General features: G+C 38.2%; 2 protein-coding genes across 2 annotated transcripts in view; one reads left to right on the forward strand and one right to left on the reverse strand.

The window, feature by feature from the left end:
- Nucleotides 1–3,064: 3,064 nt before the first annotated feature.
- Nucleotides 3,065–24,289, forward strand: part of LOC137744729 (uncharacterized) — a 34,658-nt gene continuing 13,433 nt past the window's right edge. The window contains exons 1-5 of the mRNA XM_068484522.1: nt 3,065–3,251; nt 3,590–3,712; nt 3,964–4,132; nt 4,688–4,837; nt 5,542–5,685. Coding sequence (XP_068340623.1) covers nt 4,715–4,837; nt 5,542–5,685 — 267 coding nt within the window. The 5' untranslated portion in view covers nt 3,065–3,251; nt 3,590–3,712; nt 3,964–4,132; nt 4,688–4,714. The remainder of the gene's footprint in view (nt 3,252–3,589; nt 3,713–3,963; nt 4,133–4,687; nt 4,838–5,541; nt 5,686–24,289) is intronic.
- On the reverse strand, nt 7,196–12,606 carry LOC137745350 (uncharacterized). The gene is made up of 5 exons (XM_068485294.1): nt 12,525–12,606; nt 12,305–12,367; nt 11,871–12,100; nt 10,077–10,951; nt 7,196–9,391 (listed from the first exon to the last, which is right to left on the reverse strand). Exons 1-5 carry the CDS (start codon nt 12,604–12,606, stop codon nt 9,379–9,381), a joined length of 1,263 nt encoding a protein of 420 aa, XP_068341395.1. The 3' UTR covers nt 7,196–9,378.

The following is a 24,289-nucleotide window of genomic DNA, read 5'->3' on the forward strand; positions in this document are numbered from 1 at the left end:
GAAACCAAATGATTAAACTAAGATTATTTATTACAACACAAAACACATTAATTGCACCTAATAATTTTTATTCAACCATACCTAACATTGCCTAACTTTCAATGCCTAACTTTGACATTGATTTTCAACAATGGCTAGCACCAACTTGTTTTGAGTTGAATTTCCAACATCACAACCTTCAACCTGACAGATATGGACAATAATTGTTCAATAAGTTTAACTGGGAAATAAGGAATTTTCAACATTGTTATTTTCTTCCCACAAATGCAACACATCAAAATTATACCATGCCACATTGCTCCATATCAACTTTATACCAAAATTCTTCCAACTATACTACATCAAATTACGGATGGCGATATTCAACATGCCAATTTGTTCCATAAAATAAACCAACAGCTACAAGGCTAATTGATTAAGTTACATAAATATAGTTGTATGGATAAGTGTCATGCTTAATACATCATATTTCTTATAACATCAACCTTGGCGTATGCTTACCTTGAGCTTCTCATGGCCTTCCTTAGTCCTTCCATCTTTTGCCTTCTTCCATTTATAGCCATCATTTCTAAAATGTTTCTGCACCTTCTTATCAAAAAGAAAAATGGATCCACCTAACACAAATGATGTATGTTAAGGAAAAATAGGTTTCATATGTTTCCAAATAAAGCAATGCAATGTTCACAGGCATCCCAAAATAATTAATAAAAATAAACGTCTTAACATCCAATGCAAATGTCTATTCTTATATTCTTGAAGGCCAATCCCACTATATCCCAATTAATTTCTTAGAAATAAAAAGGGAATTGTTATTGGCACTCCAAAAAACTCATTTGTGAGGAATGCACAATGACATTTTGGAGCGCCGATAACAATTCTCATAAAAAATTGCCTGATTAATCTTATAGAGAAGAAAAACCCACAAATCTCATATGAGAGGGCAATCCAAAAGAAAATGATTAAGCAACTCGACTGATACTTTACAGAAACACCGGTTGACATAAACTTTCCTCTTATCCAAATGACAAGAGTTCAAAACTCATCAAGGGAATTTTCAATACACAACCAAATGAATCTTCGAAGAATGATGCAGAAAGCAAAATCAAATTCCAAAAATGCTAAAGAAAACTCGAGTTAAATCAGCCAATCAATGCAGCAGAAAGTCATACTCGGTGGCATAAATGCAGGCCTTTCAGAAATTGCAACTCCGTTAGGATTTCGAAGAACTTCACATATTTCATCCGGACGTAGCCATCGATGTTTCCCTTCAGAGAGTATTCTTCTTGAATTCAATTGTAGAATTCTACTTTCTGCATTCAATCATATCATAATCAATAAATAATAAAATATCTATGTGGAAAATTTGATATATTTCAGGTATATAATTACAACTTTCAAGAAAACACAAGAACCACATATGAACTTGGATCAAAATATTTTTACGATGACAAGTAAATGCTAATTAGACTCGCTGTGAACTTGCTGACACGTGCATACCCATGCATCACCGTTTGATAATTATTTTATTTTTAATTATTCTTTTGTTTTTTATCTCGTATTTTAATTCTTGAATTTGAAGTTCTAAGTTTCTATTTTTAAGAAGTGACGAATAAAAAAAGAACGAAGGGGGGTGATTTAAGAAATGTACATAGAATAACACAAAATGAAAACTAAAATCAATTTTAAGTTTTTGTTTTCATATATACTCTTTCGTTTCTCCCTACTCTCTCCAACCACCTCCATCCCCCAATTGCAAAAAGTAGACATTTTTATCCAACATATCAAACTTACCAAATTGATCAGCAATATCGCGATTGCTCTCCGCCATGGACTCGTCAGTTAATCGATCAGCAAGAAAGCGAGTGTCCATGAACTCGTCAGTTACCATGAACTCGTCAGTTAATCGATCAGCAAGAAAGCGAATGTCAGTTACCATGAACTCGTCAGTTAATTGATCAGCAATAAAGCGATTGGCCATGGACTCGGCAGTGGGTTTCGATTAAATTCACTGTGATTGCAATTTTTGCACAAGCAGCTGCAGCTCTAAATTCACTCACTCGTGGCCTGCACCATATATATAATATATATATATATATATATATATATACATACATAATATTATAATGCAGTGCTTTGATCTGAAGGTGTTGTAAAACAAAGAAACCGAGTTCCGAGTAAAAGGCAGAGTTTGGAACTGGAAAGTTCATTCTTCCACAGAACGCGTTTAAAACTGAAAATGCCGAGTAGCCGACTCTGACTTTTCTGTTCACATTTCTCATACAAAACAATTGAAGGTAAAAACCGAAATCGGACCTGTTCACTGAAGGTAAAAACCTAAACCAAACCGGTTTCCTAAGGTAAAAGCCGAAATCGAAGGTAAAAACCGAAACAGAACCGAATTCTTTTCGAGGTAAAACCGAAAAAAAAAAATGTGTACAAGAGGAGGATTGAGGGTAAAAACCGAAAAATGAAACCGAATCCACATCGGTTCTTATAAGGTAAAACCGAATCGGACAGATTTCTCGGAAGGGAATTTTTTAAGATGAAAACCGAAACCCAACCGGTGGTCCGGTTCAAAAGAGGGACTGTGACATATGAAGGGCAGGGCAAAAACCGAACTCGAATTTTGTAGATGATGTATTTTATATTAAATTATGTTATTTATTGTGTAATTTAGTCAAACTTTTTCTATTCTCTAGATCCATTATTTATCGTACATGCAGTCAGTTTTTGTTAGGTATTATTTGTGTTCAATTTTAGATAAAAAATTAAATAATTTCTGATCGTACGATACACAATAAATAATTAAGATGCGAGGATTACTATGTCTAAAAATATCATGTAGTAAAAAAAAATATTCATACAAAACTTTATTTGAATCAGAATTTGATTATAAAAATAATCTTTGAGTAATTAAGAATTTAAAAAAATTTCATCTATAAATTATTTACAATTGAAATGTGCAAATAATATTTCTCATTTTTTCACGAATCCTTCTGATTTTCAACATTTGGATGGGATAAATCGAAGAAAATCAACCATAATAATTAAGAAGTAAAATGGGGTGGCCGCTCCAGAATACTCCCCCTTCCCTCTCAAAACGCTCTGCATTTACTCCTCGCCGCCGTGACTGTCACTTTCTCGTTCCTTGACCTTCTCTTCCGTTCTCCTCCTCCGTCAACTTCGTTGCTTGGCACTTCGAAGACTACAATTCACTGTTTCCATTCCGCTGTTTGGTTGCCGAGAAAAAGGTACGCAAAGGAAGAGAGAAACAATTAGTTCTCCTTAATTTTTTTAGAGTTGCTATTTTCCTTTTTACTTCCCCAAATTTTCTGAGCTGCCAAACGGAGAGCCGGTTTAGTTTCCTGCTCCTGGAGTTCTTGTTCTTAATAGCTGGCTAAGGCCCGAAAACGGCGCCGCATTGCCATTTGGTACTATCTGATATGATCAGCAGAGCCTTTAATTTCGTCAATTGAATTGTCTTTCATACAATAAACAAAGTAATTAGTTTGTTCAGAAACTTAATAAGATCGTTTTATTGTGTGAACTAGTTTCTTAATGAGTACTAAATAATGGTCGCTATGAGCAGCAATTGTTCTTCCCGAGCAGAGTGTGGCATCGGAGAAGGCAGGATTGGCAGTGAACAAGAAAGGTTTAACATTGAAAGAGCTTCTTCAGCAAACATCTCATTACAACCCGAAAGTTCGTAAAGGTATTGTAATGTTATTTTAAAATATTTTCTTAATGAAAGCGCTTACAGCCTTATAGTATCTTCCAAAATATGAGAATTAATCTATTTTTAACCTGAAATAGATTACCTAGATCGTTGATCATGTATTTCTGCACATTGAAGAAGTTACGACCTTTTCAATAATTATGTTGTCTAGGAAGTTGTTTCCCATTATTGATTTTCTGTACCATATAGTATATGTCTAATAATCTTACCGTTAGTTCTTTCTGAAGATGCATTATTGGGTATGAAGGATTTACTCCTAGGTATCCAGAAGAGTTGAGGTTGCACAAGTATGCTGTTGTTGAAAAGCTGCGTGAACGCGTTGGCGATGACGTTAGACTGGTTCGAGATACGCTATATCAACTTTTTAAGTCAGTAATTTTACCCGGCTGTAAGGAGGTAATTTTTTATTCTTGTCTGAATGCAGCAAGGTAAAAACCTGTTGTGATTTAAATGTATTAATGCGAAACAAGGACGATTATATTTGATTATTTGCAGTTCAAGAAACTTTTGGGTTGTTAATTACACTATTTTCCTCTTAATTTTTTCATGATACATGTGTCTTATATGCCAAATTTTATTCAATTGTTGCCATGCATTGCACTAAATTAAATGGCCAGGCCATACTTCTGGATGTGCAAAGCCATTCCTAGCTGGGGGGAAATGGAATTTATTCTGTCTCTTTCATAGACATTGACGTAAATTATCTTTGAAGGGCTTATTCCTTTTCCTTCCTAGTTTTCACTTTTTCTTAATGTTATGCATCTTCCGTACAATAGAACAATTTGGTAGTTTCACATCTACACTGCTTTTATTGCATTTATGGATTCATCTAAGTGTAACATTGTTTTGAGATTTTGTTGTCACCATCTCTCTATTATTATCATTAAGTTCGGTGGTGTTTATAGCCAATGACTTTAATGTGACATTTTTTTCCCTTCTTTTCTTGTCCAGGATAATCAAGAGCTGTTGATTTCCTTGATGATGGCCTATATATTTAATGCAATGACACATTTAGCAATCGATGTTCGGTTGATGGCTTTCAAATTTTTGGAGCTTGCTATCCAATACCATCCACCTTCCTTCATCTTGAATGCTGAAAAGGTATCCTTTCATTGGAATCATTTATTAGATATGTTGTTCTGATGTACAACTGTAGAATTTCTGATTTATGCTCTGGTCATTAACTATGAACTGTTATATGGTTTGTTGTTCTTCTATGCATTATTCTAATGGAATGGACTTTAGGCATATTCTGGTAGTTATGTACCTGTAACAAAGATCGGATGTTCCATAATCATCTTTTGAGACTCCGCACTGTCTCTTAGTTACATTATAATGGTAATTTATGGCTAGAGTTTGCTACTTTGTGGTCTAGTGTTACCGATTGAGGCCTTATTCAACAACATTCTTTTACTCCAAGATTCTGGTCTTTCTGTAATTCTTGGTCTCTTCTCTTCATGTTTTCTTTGCTCTCATTCTGCTCAATAACAGGAAAGTTCTTATAGATGTTGAGCTTTAGGTTACTTGTCATCTTCTTTCTTTCTTTCTTATTCCCACTGGACATGTTATTCCTGTATGCAGATATTCTTGATCGAATCTTTATCCCTGGTGGGTGTGTGAGCTTGTTTGTTTGGTTGCCTTTATATTTTCCACTGCGTTAGTTCCTATCAATTGTTTATGGTTTAGTCTGTTTGTGTGGCTAATGAATCTAAATATTAGATGAACTCGAATTTTTCAGTGTTACCGCTCTCTTTTGTGTTTAAAGATAACTTTTAAGGTTGTTTTAACGATTGCTTCATTGACAGATTCTTCAAAGCTTTGAGGATATTCTGTGGAGGAACCGGGTTTTTTTAGAGGACAAGGGCAAGCTCAAGACTGCTTTTGCCGGCCTGGAACTATGCTTGTTGCTTTTGCCATGTAACAAAAGAGAAGTTGGCTCGTGTGAAAAGGTATTTTTAAGTTTTCTTAAAATCCAGAGGATTTGCACGTTTTCTTTCATTGTTTGTATTGTGCAGCATGAGCCTGCTTGTTTTCTTGTACCTTCCAGCTGTATTCTTTCATTGCACATTATTGTTGAAACTTTGCTGTTAAATTTTGTTATTGTTGTTATTATAATCATCATTTTCCTCTACTTAGTTAGTTTAGATGAGGGGTGCAAAGCATGTGTCAGTCAGAAAGCCATGAAAAGTAGCCTCGACTACACATGTGAAAGTTTTGAAAATAAATTTGTTTTTATTCATACTCGGAGATCTGACTTCTGAAGCTGGACGAACAATTTTTGAATGGGAGAGTATTTTTTTTCTTGGGTTATAGTGGTGATCAGAGGCCAAATGAAAGGAAAAAAAACTATCTGGGCATATAAAATAGTTTTGTAATACCTTTCCTTTTACTTAATAGAATGGTGCTGGACAAGGGAAACCTTTCCTTATTTTTGGTTTCTGAAATTCAATATTTATTGAATCTGTTATTCTCTGCTGCTCATATGTAAATTTGTCTTTCCCATGAAAATAAGTTTTTTCACGGGATGCTCAGATTTGATATCTGTTATTGATGTAGGACAAGATAGGGGTCAATTATAGTCGAGAAAATCAAAGAAACGAGAGATCTACAAAATAAGAAAGAATAATGCTCATATCTGGAAGTAGGACAAAGTAACAAGTCAGTGTTGTATATTTGTTAGTGGCTCAATTGCATTTCAAAGAAAAGAGGCTTGAGTTTCAAGATTTTTAGTATAGTTTTAGTTTTGGATAACTTTATCTTTCCTTGTCCCAAAAGGATTTGGTTCCTTTTTTTTTTTTTTTTTTTTCACTAGTTAATTAGTATTTTCTTTATGTTTCCTTTTTTAATTAGAATTTTAGTATTAATGAAGATGCAAGGCAGCATTAATATCATGCAAATAGTTGTCCAGGGTGGGATAATTGGGTTAGGATTAGGCTGACCTCGGTACGCTGTCTGCAAATGTAACCAAAACGAGGATAATGGATTAGGGTTAGGCTGGCCTCGGTACGTTTAATATCTTTCTAACAAAGAGAGAGTAATTCATGCACGCATAATAATTGACTCATTATCCTTGGCAAAGAGAAAAGACATCCACAAAGACATTTTGCTTTACAGGCTCATCTTAAATTGTTGTGGGAAAGTAAGAACCTCTATGAAAGATGAATGTATCTTTGTGTGGTAAGTTGCTAGTTACCGTGTCATACTTCCATAGTTGCACATTGTGAGGAGTGCACAATGAGATTTTAGGAGTGCCAATAACAGTTCCTTTTTTTATTATAAGAAATTAATTGGGATATAGTGGCATTGGCTTTCAAGAATATAGAAATCGACATTTGCATTGGATGTTAAGACATGTTTGTTTTTATTAATTATTTTGGTATGCCTGTGAACATTGCAATTCTTTATTTGAAAACATTTGAAACCTATTTTTGCTTGACACACATCATTTTTTTTAGGCGGATCCATTTTTCTTTTTGATAAGAAGGTGGAGAAACATTTTGGAAAAGATGGCTATAGATGGAAGAAGGCAAAAGATGGAAGGATTAAAAAAGCCCATGAGAGGCTCAACGTAAGCATACGCCAAGGTTGGATGTTGTAAGAAACATGAACATCATACTTGATGTATTAAGCATTACACTTATCCATACAACTATATTTATGTAACTTAATCAGTTAGTCTTGTAGCTGTTGGTTTATTTTATGGAACAAATTCGCATGTCGCCATCTGTAATTTGATGTAGTGTAGTTGGAAGAACTTTGGTATAAAGTTGATATGGAGCAATGTTTCATGATATAATTTTGATGTGTTGCATTTGTGGGAAGAAAATAACAATGTTGAAAATTCCCTATTTCTCAATTAAGCTTATTGAACAATTAGTGTCCATATCTGTCAGGTTGATGGTCTTGATAATTTGCATTGCTACTATGCTCATGTAGAAGAAGATCAAAATTTTCAGCGACGCAGTTACTGGATTCTTGAAGACTGAATTATTGAAGACTGATTTTCTAAAAGAATTTATTCTCTTTTTCAGCCTTAATGCAATAATCTCTCATCTCTGTCAACTTGCTTTAATACAGTAAACATTTAGTCTTACATGCTTACAATTTGATTAATCGCAAACCCTAAACCCTAATATGTCTCAGTTAAACTTGTTGAAGAATTATTGTCCATATCTGTCAGGTTGAAGGTCTTGATACATTGCACTGCTACTATGCTCATGGAGAAGAAGATCAAAAATTTCAACAACGCAATTACTGGATGCTTGAAGAGTGAGTTTCTAAAAGAATTTATTTTAATTTTCGGCCTTAATGCATTAATCTCTCTTCTTTGTCAACTTGCTTTAATACAGTAAACATTTAGTCTTACATGCTTACAATTTGATTAATCGCAAACCCTAAACCCTAATATGTCAGGAATCTCTCACATATGGTTCTCGTCCACTTTCAGGATGTAAAGGTTATGCCTTACACTGCCATTTATATTTTCAGTAGCATTTCATTAATCTGTGCACTTAGTCCTTAAGATTCTTACACGCCCTTTCTTTCAGTAATTTTCATTTTCAAATCACCGTATGGATTTTGAAGTATGAAGAGATCAAACTCTTGTTAGTAAATGCAAAAGGGTTTTAGATATAGACTTGAACTCCTTGTTTCTCATCTTTATTATGAAATAATGACTAGTGTCTCTTATAGTCAAATACAAACTTTGAAAGCGAAGGAAGTTGTGATTCCACCATAAAACCAATTGGCAATGTGGAGAGTAACTAAACTCCTTATAAGCACGTGCAAGTTTCATTCTTTCCCTGATGTGAGATTCAGTCTCAAAATAAAGGAAAACTACTTCTTTGGATTAGTTATACAACAATCTAGATATTACTTTATCTAAGATCTAGACCTTTCTGACCTTACAATTTGTCCGTCATAACCTATTCAAGTTTATTTTGATGTATAACATGGTCAGGGAGAGAAGAAAGGCTAGATACATTAAAGAGACTGAAGCTGCAGAAGGTGTTCAGCATTCTCGCGAAACTGACGAAATTACACCCAATTCTAAGATGGACAGTTTTGCTTTTTCTAGTTTCAATCCAAGTAATTTCCAGCATTCACAAGCTACAGATGGGAACAAGCTTGAATAATGCTCAGACATCAGAGTCTCGAAAACACTAAATCAGGTTTTTGTTTTACATTGTCAAAAACTTTCTCTGATATTTGTCACGACTTCTCTTTCTTTATTTTGAGCATTATTCAAAATTAAGAAATATCGAAGAAAGATTTTGAAAATGTAAAACAAAAACCTAATTCAGTGTTTTCAGACTCTGATGTTTGAGCATTATTCAAGTTTGTCCCATATGTAGCTTGTGAATGCTGGAAATTACTTGGATTGACACTAGAAAAAGCAAAAATGTTGATCTCAGAATTGGAATTAATTTTGTCAGTTTCACAGGAATGTTGAACACCTTCTGCAGACTCAGTCTTTTCAATGTATATAGCCTTTCTTTTCTCTCCTTGATCATGTTATACATCAAAATAAACGTGAATAGGTAGAACATATATATATAGGACGGAAACTGAAACCTTGAAATTGGGTGGGTTTGTTTTGATCGGAAGAGAAGGAAGCGGAGCTGCAGCAATCGGCATACCAATCATAATCTGCACCTGCAAAATTTCAAATTTGTTGTTAATCAGACAATAAATCAATAAGCAAAAACCCTAAGTTTTATTAATTGGGCTCAGAAAATCGAAACGGCAAACACCCTAAGTTGGTTTTTTTTTAAATTCTCTTTTGATTCTGGTAGGTGAAAAAGCTACATCAGTTTACTGTTTTCACTTTTCACTGCTCTGTTTGGTTGCCGCGAAAAGGTACGAAAAGGAAAACGCAAACCGAAACCACACCAGTTCAAGGAAGGGACAGACAAACTAAGGGTGAAAATCGAAGAGAAAACCGCAATCGGACCTGTTCATTTTAGGTAAAAACCGAAACCGAACCAATTTCTTCAGGTAAAAACTGAAACCAAACCGATTTAAGTGAAAGAATTGAGACAGGCAAGGTAAAAACCAAGCGAGATCGGTTCTTTAGGAAAAAAAAAACCGAAATCATTGCAAATTCAAATCTAAGACATCATGCCGAGTACGAGCAAAAGAAAGATTGAAGAGCAGGAAGCCTCATGGCCATTGTTCAAGGAAATAAACCAAGTTGTTTAAAAAGAAAATTACATCAAAAGAAAGTAAACGGGACAAGGTCTTCATAAGCTCGCTACTTCAAATGTCTTCAGATTCATGCTCTGCCAAGAAAAGGAAAGCAAGTGTCATGAAAGGCAAGAGTCTGAGCACAGTGAGTTACCCCTCGAAAGAACCACTGGTGGCGGCAATTAAATGGTCCGCCGCAAGCTGAAGGCAGGCCGCTATCTCTTTTGAACTCCCATGAACCAACTTCTTCAGCTTAAGCTTCTCAGCCTCCAATTCCTTACGCTGCAGCTCGACGACACGCTCCAACTTATTCACCTTGACAAATTGGTCCAGAATTCCTTTGTCCTCCTCAAGGTGAAGTCCAAACATAGTGTCACGAGACCTCTCCCAACTCTCGATGAGGGAGCTCACAGGCACACCCAAGGCCGCTACGTCGTTAATCATGTCCCGCCAACACAACAGCCTATGCTCTGAGATCTCCACGCGAGGGGTATGCTCCATATCATAAAGCAGTATCCCGAGTTCTTCGAACACCATCCCGCGCATGTAAGGGGACAGGCCTATTAAGCACTCGTCCGCATCACCAACCCTCCCCAAGAACCTGCTCAGGATATCGGCTAACCCAGAACGGACCTTCGTATTCCTAAAATCAACGTGGGAAGTGAAGGCTTCGCCTTGAGGAAGCAGATCCTCAATGGAACTCAGCACTCTAGCGCCGTTTCTGATACTATCCTTGAGAGTGTTGAAAGCCTTGTGCCAGGACACCCATTCCTCGTTGGAAGCCTGCTCCTCAGGAGAAAGGACGACGGGAGGAGGCACAACCTCCGAAGTCTGAGCACCGTTCAGAGAAACACCATCACCCCTTATGGTTTCCTTTGGAAAAGTCATAGGTTCAGAAAGAACACCAATGGAGGCTTGAACACCAATCGGGGCCATTGCAACATCAACGCTAACAGGAGGAACACTTGTCGTAGTACCTTCCACATGCACACACGAAACGACTACTACATTTGAAACATCGACATTCACCTGCAAAGAAAGGCATGGAGTGTCATGGATCACTAAGTATATCAAAGGAAGGACCTCAATAAGCCAACATGATTATACATGCACACGTGCGATAATGCGGGAAAAACATGCTAAGTGAAGATCAGCCAATTTGTACACACATGCAAATTCATGCAAACAGACAATTATAGGAATATCAGGAGAGGAAGTACACAGGCGGTGACAAAATCTACTCAAAGATTAACATCCGTAGGGAAAAAGGGGAGTACCTATACATTCTCTACACCTGCTCGACCATCGTCACTAAGGAAACTATCAACTTCATCAAAGTACACAACATCGCCACCAACCGCCTTACTACCGCTCTCACCACTTAATTCGTCTTCACTGATACCTCCATCCACGCTTTTCCCAAGGGAAGCTTGAGGATGCCCCTGGCTTCCTAGGTCCGACCTAAAAGTCCCCCAACAATATTTTATACGTATATTATATAAAAATTTAGGTCTCGTGAGGTGACCTCACGCCTCAAGGCTTTCACCTAGGCGGGGCTATCCATGAAACGCCCCGCCCACACCTTCGTCTTTTAAAACATTGGTTTTACCAGATTAGCTACGTTGGCTATGGTACATGGGTTTAGATGTATTGGCCCTATGGTTGAAGTTGCAGCCACAGTAGGGTCTGCAATACGAAATGCAGCCAATCTGGTGGTTTCATCGTCCTGTTGTGCCTAAATAATGGATCGAGAATCCTGAATATTAAACTGAAAGTCATTTTTAAAACGTAAGTTCGAAAGAAAATTGAGCCTTTTCCCTTCAAACTCATTTTTCTTATTTGCAGCCCGTCCTAATCTCTTCTCATGATTTTCGACGCATCAAACATGACTATTTCGTTTGGGTTGGTACGAGTCAAAGAAGTGCAGAAGAAGAGTTGTAGATTTTACCTGGCTCAATGCAGTTGCATCATTCGTCACACCATCTGATGCGGCTGGGTTGTTCCCTGCAATCACTTCCCCCTGTTGGATAGCAGAATTGAACTCCTGGACCTGAAGCAAATTGGAGTTAATACTCAAAAAGTTTGATAAAATAACAAAAATAATAATACAAATTCCAACCTGAGGAGGTGCGGTCCCAACAGCTAGAGTCGCCTCCTCACTATCATTTGAGGGGGCCACTGAAGTGAAATAATAAATAATGTATGAGATTGAAACACTTTAAAGATATATGAGATTGTTATTGCACCTAAACATGAGAAGGTAAAATGTAATTTATCCATTCAACAAAGCTATTTAATGAACTCATGCATTGACAAAGACTATATATAAAGATACAACGGAACAAGTTACTTGAATAAGACAAGGGGTCGCAGTTCCCGTACCAGCGAAAGTAGTGACGTTATTACAGAAGCTTTCCCAATCAAAATCGTCAGCCATGGAATATGCTGCACATTATAGAATGTCAAGTTAAATAATGAAAAACTCCAGCGAAATATCGAAGGCAAAGCTGGCAAATGAAAAACAAAGGGAAACAACCAACAACTTTTGTTTAACAAATCCCCAAAATCTTCAAAGTTTCTGGAAAAACATATGACAATGTACAAGAACCACCTGATTGAACATCTTCGAAGTCTGATGCATAAACGCTACTCAAACTTGCCGTGTCTATAGCTTGTGAACGCATTTGTAAATTTGTTGGAATAAAATATGAAGAAACAGCTTCTTCAACCTCTCTTTCTTTGCAATCTGACTCAACAAACACTAACTATTTAAATGAATTCATGTGTTGACATAGACAATACGGATCTTTGAAAGGTAACAAGTTTTACTTGTAAGTGTCAAGGGATAGGATGTATCAAGAAATCCAGCATTGAACTCAGCCAAAGCATGTTGCAATTCAGGAACAGGGGGTAACCCAGAACTTGCTTGGTGATTATATGCTGCAACACTTGTTGTGTTAAGCGAAGACAATAATAATAGAACATAAACACGGAGAACAAATAATATAAAAAAATATAAAAATAAAAAATAAAAACATATCACCGAAATAACTGTAAATGAAAAGGAACTCGTGCCAAATATCGGAGAAAGATTTTGACAATGTAAAACAAACACCTGAGTCAGTGTTTTTGGACTGTGCTGTTTGAGCACTATTCAAGGGTGTCCCATCTGTAGCTTGTGAATGCTGGAAATTACTTGGATTGAAACTAGAAGAAGCAAAACTGTCAATCTCAGATTTGGGTGTAATTTCATCAGTTTCGCAGGAACGTTGAACACCTTCTGCAGTCTCTTTATTGTATCTAACCTTTATTTTATCTCCCTGATCATGTTATATATCAAAATAAACGTGAACAGGTAGAACATGGATATGACGGACAAATTGTAAGGTACTAAGGGCCTAGATCTCATCTAAAGTCATATCTAGATTGTTATTGTTGTATAACTAATCCAATATTAGTTTTCCTTTATTTTAAGACTGAATCTCACATCGAGGAAAGAATGGACCTTGCACGTGCTTATAAGAAGTTTAGTTACTCTCCATATTATCAATTGGTTTTATGGTGGAACCACAACTTCCTTCACTTTATAAGTCTGTACTTGATTGTAACAGACGCTAGTCATATTTTATTATAAAGATGACAACCAAGGTGTTCAAGTCTATATCTAAAAACCCTTTTGCATTTACTTACAAGAGTTTGTTCTCTTCATACTTCAAAAATCCAAACGGTGATTTGAAAATGAACATTACTCAAAGAAAGGGTGCGTAAGAATCTCAAGGACTAACTGCACGGATTAATGAAATGCTACTGAAATTATAAATGACAGTGGATGGCATAACCTTTACATCCCGATAATGGACAAGAACCATATGTGAGAGATTCCTGCAGCAATGACATATTAGGGTTTAGGGTTTGCAATTAATCAAATTGTACACATGTAAGAGTAAATGTTTGCTGCATTAAAGCGAGTTGACAGAGAAGAGAGATTATTACTGCATTAAGGCTGAAAAAGAGAATAATTCTTTTAGAAACTCACTCTTCAAGCATCCAGTAACAGCGTCGTTGAAAATTGTCATCTTCTCGATGAGCATAGTAGCAGTGCAATGTATCAACACCTCCAACCTAACAGATATGTACAATAGTAGTTCAATAAGTTTTATTAGGAAAATAAGGAATTTTCAACATTGTTATTTTCTTCCAACAAATGCAACACGTCAAAATTACACCATGCCACATTACTCCATATCAACTTTGTACCAAAATTTTTCCAACTACACTACATCAAATTATAGATGGCGATAGTCAACATGCCAATTTGTTCCATAAAATAAATCAACACCTACAAGATTAACTGAATAAGTTACATAAATATAGCTGTATGGTTAAGTGTAATGCTCAGTACATCAGAAATGATGTTCACGTTTCTTATAACATCAACTTTGGCGTATGCTTACCTTGAGCCTCTCATGGGGTTCCTTAACAATCTTTCCATCTTTTGTCTTCTTCCATTTATAGCCATCTTTTCTAAAATGTCTGTGCACCTTCTTATCAAAAAATAAAATGGATCCACCTAAAACAAATGATGCGTGTCAAGCAAAAATAGGTTCCAAATGTTTCCAAATAAAGCAATGCGATATTCACAGGCATCCTAAAATAATTAATAAAAGTAAAGATGTTTTAACATCCAATGCAAATGTCGATTCCTATATTCTTCAAAGCCAATGCCACTATATCCCAATTAATTTCTTATAAATAAAAAAAAAAAAGAAACTGTGATTGGCACTCCAAATATCTCATCGTGCACTCCTCACAAATGTATTTTTCTTTCTAAATATAGAAAGTTTGGAGTGCCGATAACAATTCCCATAAATAATAGCCCAATTAATTTTATAAAGAAAAGAAAAACCCACAAATCTCACGTGAGAGGGCAATCCAAAAGAAAATGATTAACCAACTCGACTAATATTTTACACAGACACTGGTTGACATAAACTTTCCTCTGATACAAATGACCAATAGTTCAAAACTTATAAACGAATTTTCAATACACATCCAAATGAATCTTTGAAGAATGATGCAGAAAACAAAATTAAATACCTAAAATGCTAAAGAAAATTCGAGTTCCAAAAAATAAAAATAGCACAATCGAAAGACTAGCAACTGACTAATATGGCCAGCACGAGCTAGTGAAGGAGTGAAGGGGAAGGTAAGGGAATTAAGAAAAACGCATTTTCAGTTTTCTTTAAGCCTTCAAGGATAAATAGTAGATTTAAAATTGCAGGGGAAAAAACATTAATTGTTACAAATGCTTTAAATCAGCCAATACAATATTTCTTAACAAAAGCAATGCAGCAGAAAGTCATACTCGATGGCATATTTGTAGGCTCCTCAGAAATTGTAATTCCGTTAGGATTTCGAAGAAGTTGCACATATTTCATCCGGGCGTAGCCATCGATGTTTCCCTTTAAAAAGTATTCTACTTGCTTTCAAATGAAGAACTGCATTCAATCATATCATAATCAATAAATAAAAACATATCTAAGTTGAAAATTTTGATATATTTCATGTATTGACAACTTTCAAGAAATGCTAACCAAACTCGCTCTGGACTTGCTGACACGTGCATACCAATCAAAATGCATTACTATTTGGAAACTATTTAGTTTTTAGTTACTAATTCCCAGTATTCTGTAGAGCTAAAGTAACGAATAAAAGAAGAATGAAGGGGGATGATTGAAAAAATGCACACAGAATAACACAAAATGAAAACCAATTTTAAGTTTTTGTTTTCATATATACTCTTTCTCCCACCTCCGTCCAACCACCTCCATTCCTCATTTCTCCAGCTCCCATATACCTTCCTTCCTATCACAGCACAAATTTAAAAACATTTAAGTTACCAAATGAGCCCTAAATAAAAAAGAAAATTGACAAATTTCCAGAAGGAAGGTGTATGGGACCCTCAGCGCTGCTCCCTCCCACCGATCAAGCTAATTGGCACCGCCAACTCACTCCATCAATCAAATCCATAACTCGAACAAACAACCACAGCAACAGTAAAGAAAAATGACACATTAATTGGAGATTTGGAGTGGTCTAGTGAAGGGAGCGCTAGTTTATGACAGAGGACTTCCGTTGCGATATGTGAGAGCTGAACCCTCAAAATGCGTGTCCATCACTGCCAAATTCTTCAAAAATACCACACGAAAATCTCAAACAAAAAGATTGCTGGTGGTCAGAGACGGGAGAGAAGTGGGAAAAATGATCTTTGAGCTGCACGTGTCAGCACATTCAAATACATTCCTTTTCTTGTGATGAATTTAAATTCAAATTGGATCAACGGTCATACTGCAATCAACTGCAAAAAGTCGACATTTCTATCAAAAATATCAAACTTACCAAGTTGATCAAGATGATTGTGATTCCTCTCCGCCATGAACTGGGCAGTGGGTTTCGATTAAATTCACTGATTGCAATTTGCACGCAGCTGCAGCTCTACAGGACTACAATTCATTCACTCGTGGCCTGCAACATTATATCCAACAAGAAAAAAAAAAAAAAAATATATATATATATATATATGTACGTACGTATAAACATAATATTATAATGCATTGCTTCGATCTGAAGGGGTTGTAAGACAAAGAAACCGAGTTCCGCGTAAAAGGCAGAACGCGTTTAAAGTTGAAAATGCCGAGTAGCCCACTCTGACTTTTCTGTTAAGAGCTAGGACTGGTTTGGTACTGAAACGATTCTGAAAAAAACTGGTATAAAAAAAAAAAATTAGAAGCTATTTTTGTGTTTGGTAAATATTCGTGAAAAAAAATCAAAAATAAGAAGCTGCAAAACTTAGTTTTGAAAAATCGACTTTTTTCACATCTGTTTTACAAAAAAATTTACCAAACACTCTACTGCTTTATTTCATAACTACTTATTTTCACAGCTACTTATTTTCATAGCACAGTAGAAACAATTTTTTTTTCAAAACACAGTAATATCAAACCAGCCCTTAAACTACTCAAATAGTTTCTGCATCAAATCAATTGAGCACCATATTGCCTTTTTCTTTTTTTAGTTCCGCATTTGCCCTTGTTTCTGAAAACAACTCTTCTTCTCCAAACCTCACGCCAGCCACTTCCTCCAAGAAAACCCTCCTGCCATCTCCCCATCTCTCTCTTTCTCTTTGAATCTTCATGGTGGTGGACCAGTAACATCAGTGCAGGAAGACCCCTCAAAAAGAGAGAGAGGAGGATGGGAGAGAAAGAAAATGAGAGGAGGGTCGGTGTTGGCGATGCCTCCGCCGTGGTAAAACCCGCAGAGGGAGGCTGCGGCGGCGTGGAGTTCTGGGTCGTTGCTTGCGGTTGTTGCTGCTACTGCTGCATCGTCGTCTATGGTACTAGGCCCCGTTTGAATGAAATTATGAAACTTTCAGTATTCCCGTATTGCCCTAACTTACTTTCCAAAATAACATGTTTTACCCAAAGTCCTCTCTAGCTCTCTCTCTTCCGCTAGACCACCACCGGCGACGGATCCGACAAATTCCGGCGTTAAATGAAGTCGTCGGTGTGATCTGGGTTTGGAGGCCGGACCTCAACGGGTCAATTAGAGAGAGACAGACTGCGACAGAAAATGCGCAAGTGTAAACACCGAAACCTAAGCGGTTAGTTAACGTAAAACCGAAACATAACCGATTCTTTTTGAGGTAAAAGTAAAACCGGAAAAAAAAGTGTATGAGATCGAAACCACATCGGTTCTTATAAAGTAAACCCGAAATCGAACAGATTTCTGAAGGTAGAAACCGAAATCGGAGGGGAATTTTCAAGATGAAAACCGAAACCCAACCGGTTCTACGGAGGGATTGTCATATGAAGCGCAGAAACCGAAACCTTGCCATAGGTGACGTTAAGGCATAATGGCTAATGGAGAGGTCAGTGATGAGTTGATAATCAGGATGATGGATGATAAAATTATGGGGCTAAAGCTTTCGATATAATTCCTATATATTTTCTTGAGAAAATTGGTATATCAAGTATTTTACTCAACAACGACGATTGTTACTCACTCCTTACCTTTTTTTTATTTTATAGATGACTAGTTTGACAAGGTAAGAGATAAGCGAGTTGAGAATTGCTTGAAGAGCATGATTTAAGATTAATTTTTTTTTTTTTTTTTGTATCAGAGTGGATTTTGCGATTTCAATTCTGTATTTTGTTTTTTTTATTTTTTATTTTAATTTACGTTCACACATCTGGGGTTAATTTTTATGGAAATATGACCGATTTTTTAAAGATAAAAACCGAACCGGATTTTCAATGTAAAAACCAACACTGAACAAAATTTTTACTGTAAAAATCTAAAGGGTAGTGGATTTTTAAGGAAGGAACCGAAATCGAATTGGACTTTAAAGGTCGAAACCTCACCGAAATTCTAAGCTAAGAAACTGAAACCTTTTCAAGCCAAAAGCCGAAACCTAACCGATTTGTTAAGGTATAAAGCATAATATAATCGATTGAAGAGGAAAGAAGTGAGACAGATGAAGGTTCAAACCGAACCGATTTTTTGAAGGTAAAACTGAAGCAGAAACTGGTCATGGGTGAGACAGATTGAGGGTAAAACCGAAATCGAAGCCGAAACCTTCAAATCGGGTCGATTTGTTATGATCGAAATAGATAGAAATGGAGCTTCATCAATCAGCATACCCTTTTGATAGGCTTCATCTTCAATTCCTTGTTATCCATGCGCAGAATCGCACCTACAAAATTTCAAATTTGTTATCTATCAGACTATAAATTGATAAGAAAAAAACCCTAATTTATCAATTGGGCTTAGAAAATAGAAACGACAAATTTCATACGACTAGGAGATTTGAAAACAGCTTCGATTAGTAAGAGATTTTACATTTAGAAACCCTAGCTTTCGCCAAAACCCCAAATTCCCTTTCGTTTTTTCATTATTTTTTCTTTTCGTTTTTTGTTTATTTAAAATATTCTTTAAATTATGGTAGGTGAAAAGTTGCATCAGTTTATTGTTTTCACTGCTCAGTTTGGTTAATGATAAGACCCATACAAATAGAGGCATTGTAAAATAGGAAAGGAAAAAGGAAAAAAACTAAAACTTTTTGATTTCATTCATATTTCCCCCAAATGGTGGAAGTTGATTCATATACAACCCTAATGTAAGAATGTACACAATTAGAACACATCATCACTCACAGACCGTTGGATGAAACCAACAACATACAAATCAAAAGACAATATCACCCTAAGGATAAACAACTTACTACTATTAAACCAAAGTCCTAACAACCTTCCCCCCTAAGAAACAACTTTTCCTCAAGCGTGTAAGTCCAGAAAGCGTTCAAGGATAGAGTTAGCGTCTTCCCAGGTAGCATCGTGGTAGGGCAAGCCCACCCATTTAATCAACTAGCGAGTGATGGCGCGATTTCCCCGTTTGAACATCCCTCGCTGCAGTATGGTTTTTGGCGTCCAGGCTACCAGTCCATTATCAGTCAGGGGCGGGAGAATGGTGGAAGGAACCACATGAGAGCCCAACTTGGGTTTAAGGAGGGAGACATGGAAAGTTGGGTGGATGTGAGAGGTGGGAGGCAAGTCCAAAGTGTAGGCAACTTTTCCTACATGAGCAAGGATTTTGTACGGCCCATAAAAACAGGGTGCCAATTTGGGGCAGTTAGTGTGGCTGACAGAGGACTAGCGGTAAGGTTGTAACCGTAAGAAAACCCAATCTCCCACTTGGAATTCGCGTTCCGAGTGCTTTTTGTTGGCGAAGTGACGCATTCGTTCTTAAGCAAGGTGGAGATTCTCACGCAGCTGGCGGAGTAAGGCATCACGATCACGGAGAGTAGTGTCAACCAAGTGAACTGGAGAAGAACCAGGTAAGTACGGCGTGACCCACGGTGGGGGATAACCATAGACAGCTTCGAATGGGGACATCTTGATGGTCGAATAAAAGGTGGAGTTATACCACCATTCAGCTCATGGCAGCCAGTCAACCCATGATGTGGGTTTGTCACCCACAAAACTGCACAGATAATGTTCAAGTGTGCGGTTTAAGACTTCGATTTGCCCATCAGATTGAGGGTGGTAGGCCGAGTTGCGGCAGAGTTTAGAACCTTGCATTTTGAAGAACAAGTCCCAAAATTGACTGATAAAAATAGGGTCCCGATCACTGACCACGGTGGCAAGCATGTCGTGAAGGCGAAATATCTCTCAGATGAAGATGTTAGCAACTTTGGTAGCGAAATATGGGTGTTTGATGGGTATGAAGTAGCCATACTTGGAGAGATGATCGACAACAACCAGGATGACATTACGACCATGAGTGAAAGGGATACCCTCTATAAAGTCCATTGTAATGTCTATCCAGATTTGAGTGGGGATTGGAAGTGGCTGTAGTAAGCTCGAGGGTTAAAGAGTTTTATAGTTCGTGTGCTGACAAGTGTCACAGGCAACCATAAATGTCTTGACCTCTTTTTTTAAATCGAGCCAATTGAAATTGCGAAGAACATGTTTATATGTGTGAAAGTACCTGGAATGGCCTGCGGTAGCAGAAGAATGGAACTCTGCCAAAATTTGATGACGCCAAGGAGATGACGAGGCCACGAAGATTCCCTTCTTATAGTACAAAAGATCTCCTTGAAGAGAAAAGTGAGAACGGGTAGGTTGATTGTTTTGTAAGGCGTGGACAATCAATGCAACCTCTGGGTTCGTTAGGTATTTGGCCTGAATATCAAAGATACCGTAAAAAATTAACTGGGAGATGCCCATGAGTGCCAACCATTCATGTTGCCTGGACAATGCATCCGCTACGGTATTCGCTGCCCCCGGCCGATACTCTAGCGTATAGTTGTAGCCTAACAACTTTAAAAGCCATTTCTGTTGAGTAAGGGTTGTGATGCGTTGGTTGAGGAAATGTTTCAACGTTTGGTGGTCAGTAAGAATCTTGAAGGAGTCCCTAAGCTGGTAAGGATGCCATTTCTGGACAGCGAAGACAATGGCAATCATTTATTTATCATAAACGGATAGAGCCTTATGTTTGTTAAATAACGACTTGCTCAGGAAAGCAATGAGATGCTGGTCCTGGGAGAGCACAGCTCCAATGCCGGTGTTAGAGGCATCGCGCTCCATTGTAAAGGGCCTAGAAAAGTTCGGGAGTGCTAATACGGGGGTGGAGGAGATAGCCTGTTTGAGAGCCACAAAAGCCTGAGCTGCTGCCGAAGTCCAAATAAAGTTATCCTTTTTTCAGGAGATCAGTGAAAGGGCGAGCGAGAAGGCCGAAGTGACGCATAAATTTCCTGTAATAGCCAGCAAGACCCAAGAATCCATGTAAGGCTTTGAAAGTGTAGGGTTGAAGCCACTCTATGATGCAGTACACCTTCTGAGAATCCACCGCCACACCTTCGACCGAAATTATATGACCAAGGTAGGCTACCGTGGGTTGGCCAAATGAGCATTTAGACTGCTTGACTTTCAGATCATATGCTCTCAGAACATCATAAACAAAGGTTAAATGATGAAGATGAGTAGATAAGTCCGGGCTAAAATGAAGATATCATCGAAAAAAACCTAGACAAACTTACGTAGAAATGGCTTGAAGATAGAGTTCATGAGTGCTTGAAACGTTGAAGGCGCATTACACATGCGAAAGGGCATGACCACAAATTCAAAATGTCCGTCATTAGTGTGAAAAGTCATCTTTGGGATGTCCGGTTCATACATATAAATTTGGTGAAACCCAAACCAAAGATCTAATTTAGAAAAGATCTTAGCCACCCAGAGTTCGTCAATGATAGGGACTGGGAATAGAAATTTGATAGTCACTTGATTCAGGCCTCTGTAATCCACACAAAAGTGCCAAGTTAAGTCAGCTTTGTGAACCAAGAGTGCGGGAGAAGAAAAGGGACTTGAGATAGGGTGAATTAGGCCGACGGTAAGCATTTCATCCACCTGTTTTTCCATTTCTGTTTTCTGAACATGGCGTAGCGGTAAGGTCGAACGTTTACCCGTGGAGTGCCCGGCAGCAAGGTGATTCGATGGTCAAATTCCCGGTGAGGAGAGAGGCTTATTGGAGCAGCAAAGAGGTCTGAATAGCTGACTAAAAGAGAGACGATTGGGTGCGGTATAGGGTAGACCGTCGTAGATGGTGAATGAGCACTAAAAAAAAGGCTATAAGGGAGTCAATGTTGGGCCTGGAGGATGCGGATGGTGATGAATGCAGAGGGGGAGGAGAATCCAAGGAGTGGAGTCTCACCAAGAGATAATTATGGCCCTTAATTTGGAATTCCATGACTTTGTGCTTGAAATGCCACCCAATGAAACCCAAAGTTTCTAACCACTCAGCCCCGAGAACCAAATCGCAGCCCCGTACGGGAAGAAGGTGAATATCAGAGGAAAAAGTATAGTCATGCAAGGTCACTGTGAAGTTGTAAGCGATGTCTTGGGTATAACAAATACCACCATTAGCGACAGCCACCGGTTCCACAAAGGAATGATCGATGCGCAGGCCAAGACATAGCGCGATCGAGGGGTTGAGGAAGTTAAGTTCCACGCTGGAATCCACAAAAACTCGGATAGGCAGTGTAACACTAGAGCCCATACGTCGCATGGCATGTCCCTGGGTAAGTTTGGGCGAAATCAGAATGTTGAAAGTAATGGCGACAGTCTCATCCAACAAGGTCTCATCAGGCACAGGTAGAGGGTCATTGAGGGTTGAGTCCAAGGCAACTTCGGAAACTGCTGTTGCATCCAACAACAAGTGGGGGGGTCACAAGTGTGGCCAGGAAAATACTTCTCTGGGTAATAGAGATGTTGGCCCCAAGAATGGCGCTCACGGACTTCAGTCGGAGATAGGCATAGCGAGGGTCAAGGCGGTGAGGGGGAAGGTGGTTTGTTGGGTGGAGCGGCCATCATCGAAGATGCGGTTGAGAATGTTGGGGATGGGCGAGGAAAGAATGGGCGGAAAGAGGTACGGCGCCGTTGTTGCTTATTGTCATAAATGCGGGCAAGTTTGATGGCGCAGGCTAAAGAACAAGGGCCCTGGGCTAATACATCATCTTAAAACTCCAGCTTGAGCCCATCAAGGAAAATGCCCAGAAGTTGTGCATCGGTCCACCATTGGGCTCGGCAAGACAAATGGATGAAGTCATTCACATAGGCCTCTAAAAAGTCCTTTTGGGCTACATGACAGAAGGACATATTGAAGTCCAATTGGTCACCTGGCCCAAAACGTTGTAAGAGGCATTCCGTGAAGATGGCCCATAGAGTTAACCCAACATGCAATTTGTACCACTTGAACCATAAAGCTGCATCACCAGTGAAATAGAGGCCTGACACCGTGACTCGGTTGTGGGGTTCGACCTCATGGTAGTCCATGTACTCCTCAACCAACGCTAACTAGTTGTACGGGTCATCACCAAATAAATGAAAAAGTTCGATTTTCATGAATTTAGGACTAGCAGAAGGGGACAACGGACTAGGAATGATAGGGTGGTATGGGTGCTGGGGAAAGGTATGGGAAGGGGGATAACAAAGAGTGGTAGTAAATGTGGAGAATTGTGGAGAGGCCTAGGGGTAGCCGATCATTAGGGAAAAGTGTGTAAGGGATGTTGGGTGATTCGGGGTAGGAAGAACCTTATGTAGAAGGGGGGCAGCAGCGAGAGGGTGAGGTAGAGGGTGGATGCAGAGCCAATCGGAATGTGGAGAAAACCGATTGGGATCTGGGAGACCTGAGTAAATAGCAGCGGTGGTGGGCGAAATGACCGGAGCTCATCTATGTGATGAAATTGGACAAGGTTGATGTTGGGCAAGGACGCCTGAATATCCGTTAAGTGGGATTAGAAAGTCTCCTAACGGGTGGTCAACAAGGACACAGAGTCATGGAACCCGTTGAGCTGCTCAAGAATTTGGTGTTGCTAATATTCGAGTTCGAGATCGGCCTCCGTGATGTCGATGGCTACCATGGAGGCTTTGCTTTTGCCCATGGAAACAACACACCTAAATGCTGATACCAGATGATAGGACCCGAACAGAAAGTGGCGCTGCAAAAGAGGAAAGGGAGAAGGAAAAAACTAAAACATTCCGAATTCATTCATATCTCCTCCAAATGGTGGAAGTTGATTCATATACAACCCTAATGCAAGAGTGTACACAATTGGAACACATCATCACTCACAGACCGTTGGATGAAACCAACAACATACAATTCAAAATATCATATCACCCGAAGGATAAACATCTTACTACTATTAAACCAGAGTCTTAACAGTTGCTGTGAAAAGGTATGAAAAGGAAAACACAAAACCGAAATCGGACCCGTTTTTATATGGTAAAAATCGAAACCGCTCCAGTTCAA

Source organism: Pyrus communis, chromosome 9 (genome assembly GCF_963583255.1).
Source record: "Pyrus communis chromosome 9, drPyrComm1.1, whole genome shotgun sequence".
NCBI classification, from domain to species: domain Eukaryota; kingdom Viridiplantae; phylum Streptophyta; class Magnoliopsida; order Rosales; family Rosaceae; genus Pyrus; species Pyrus communis.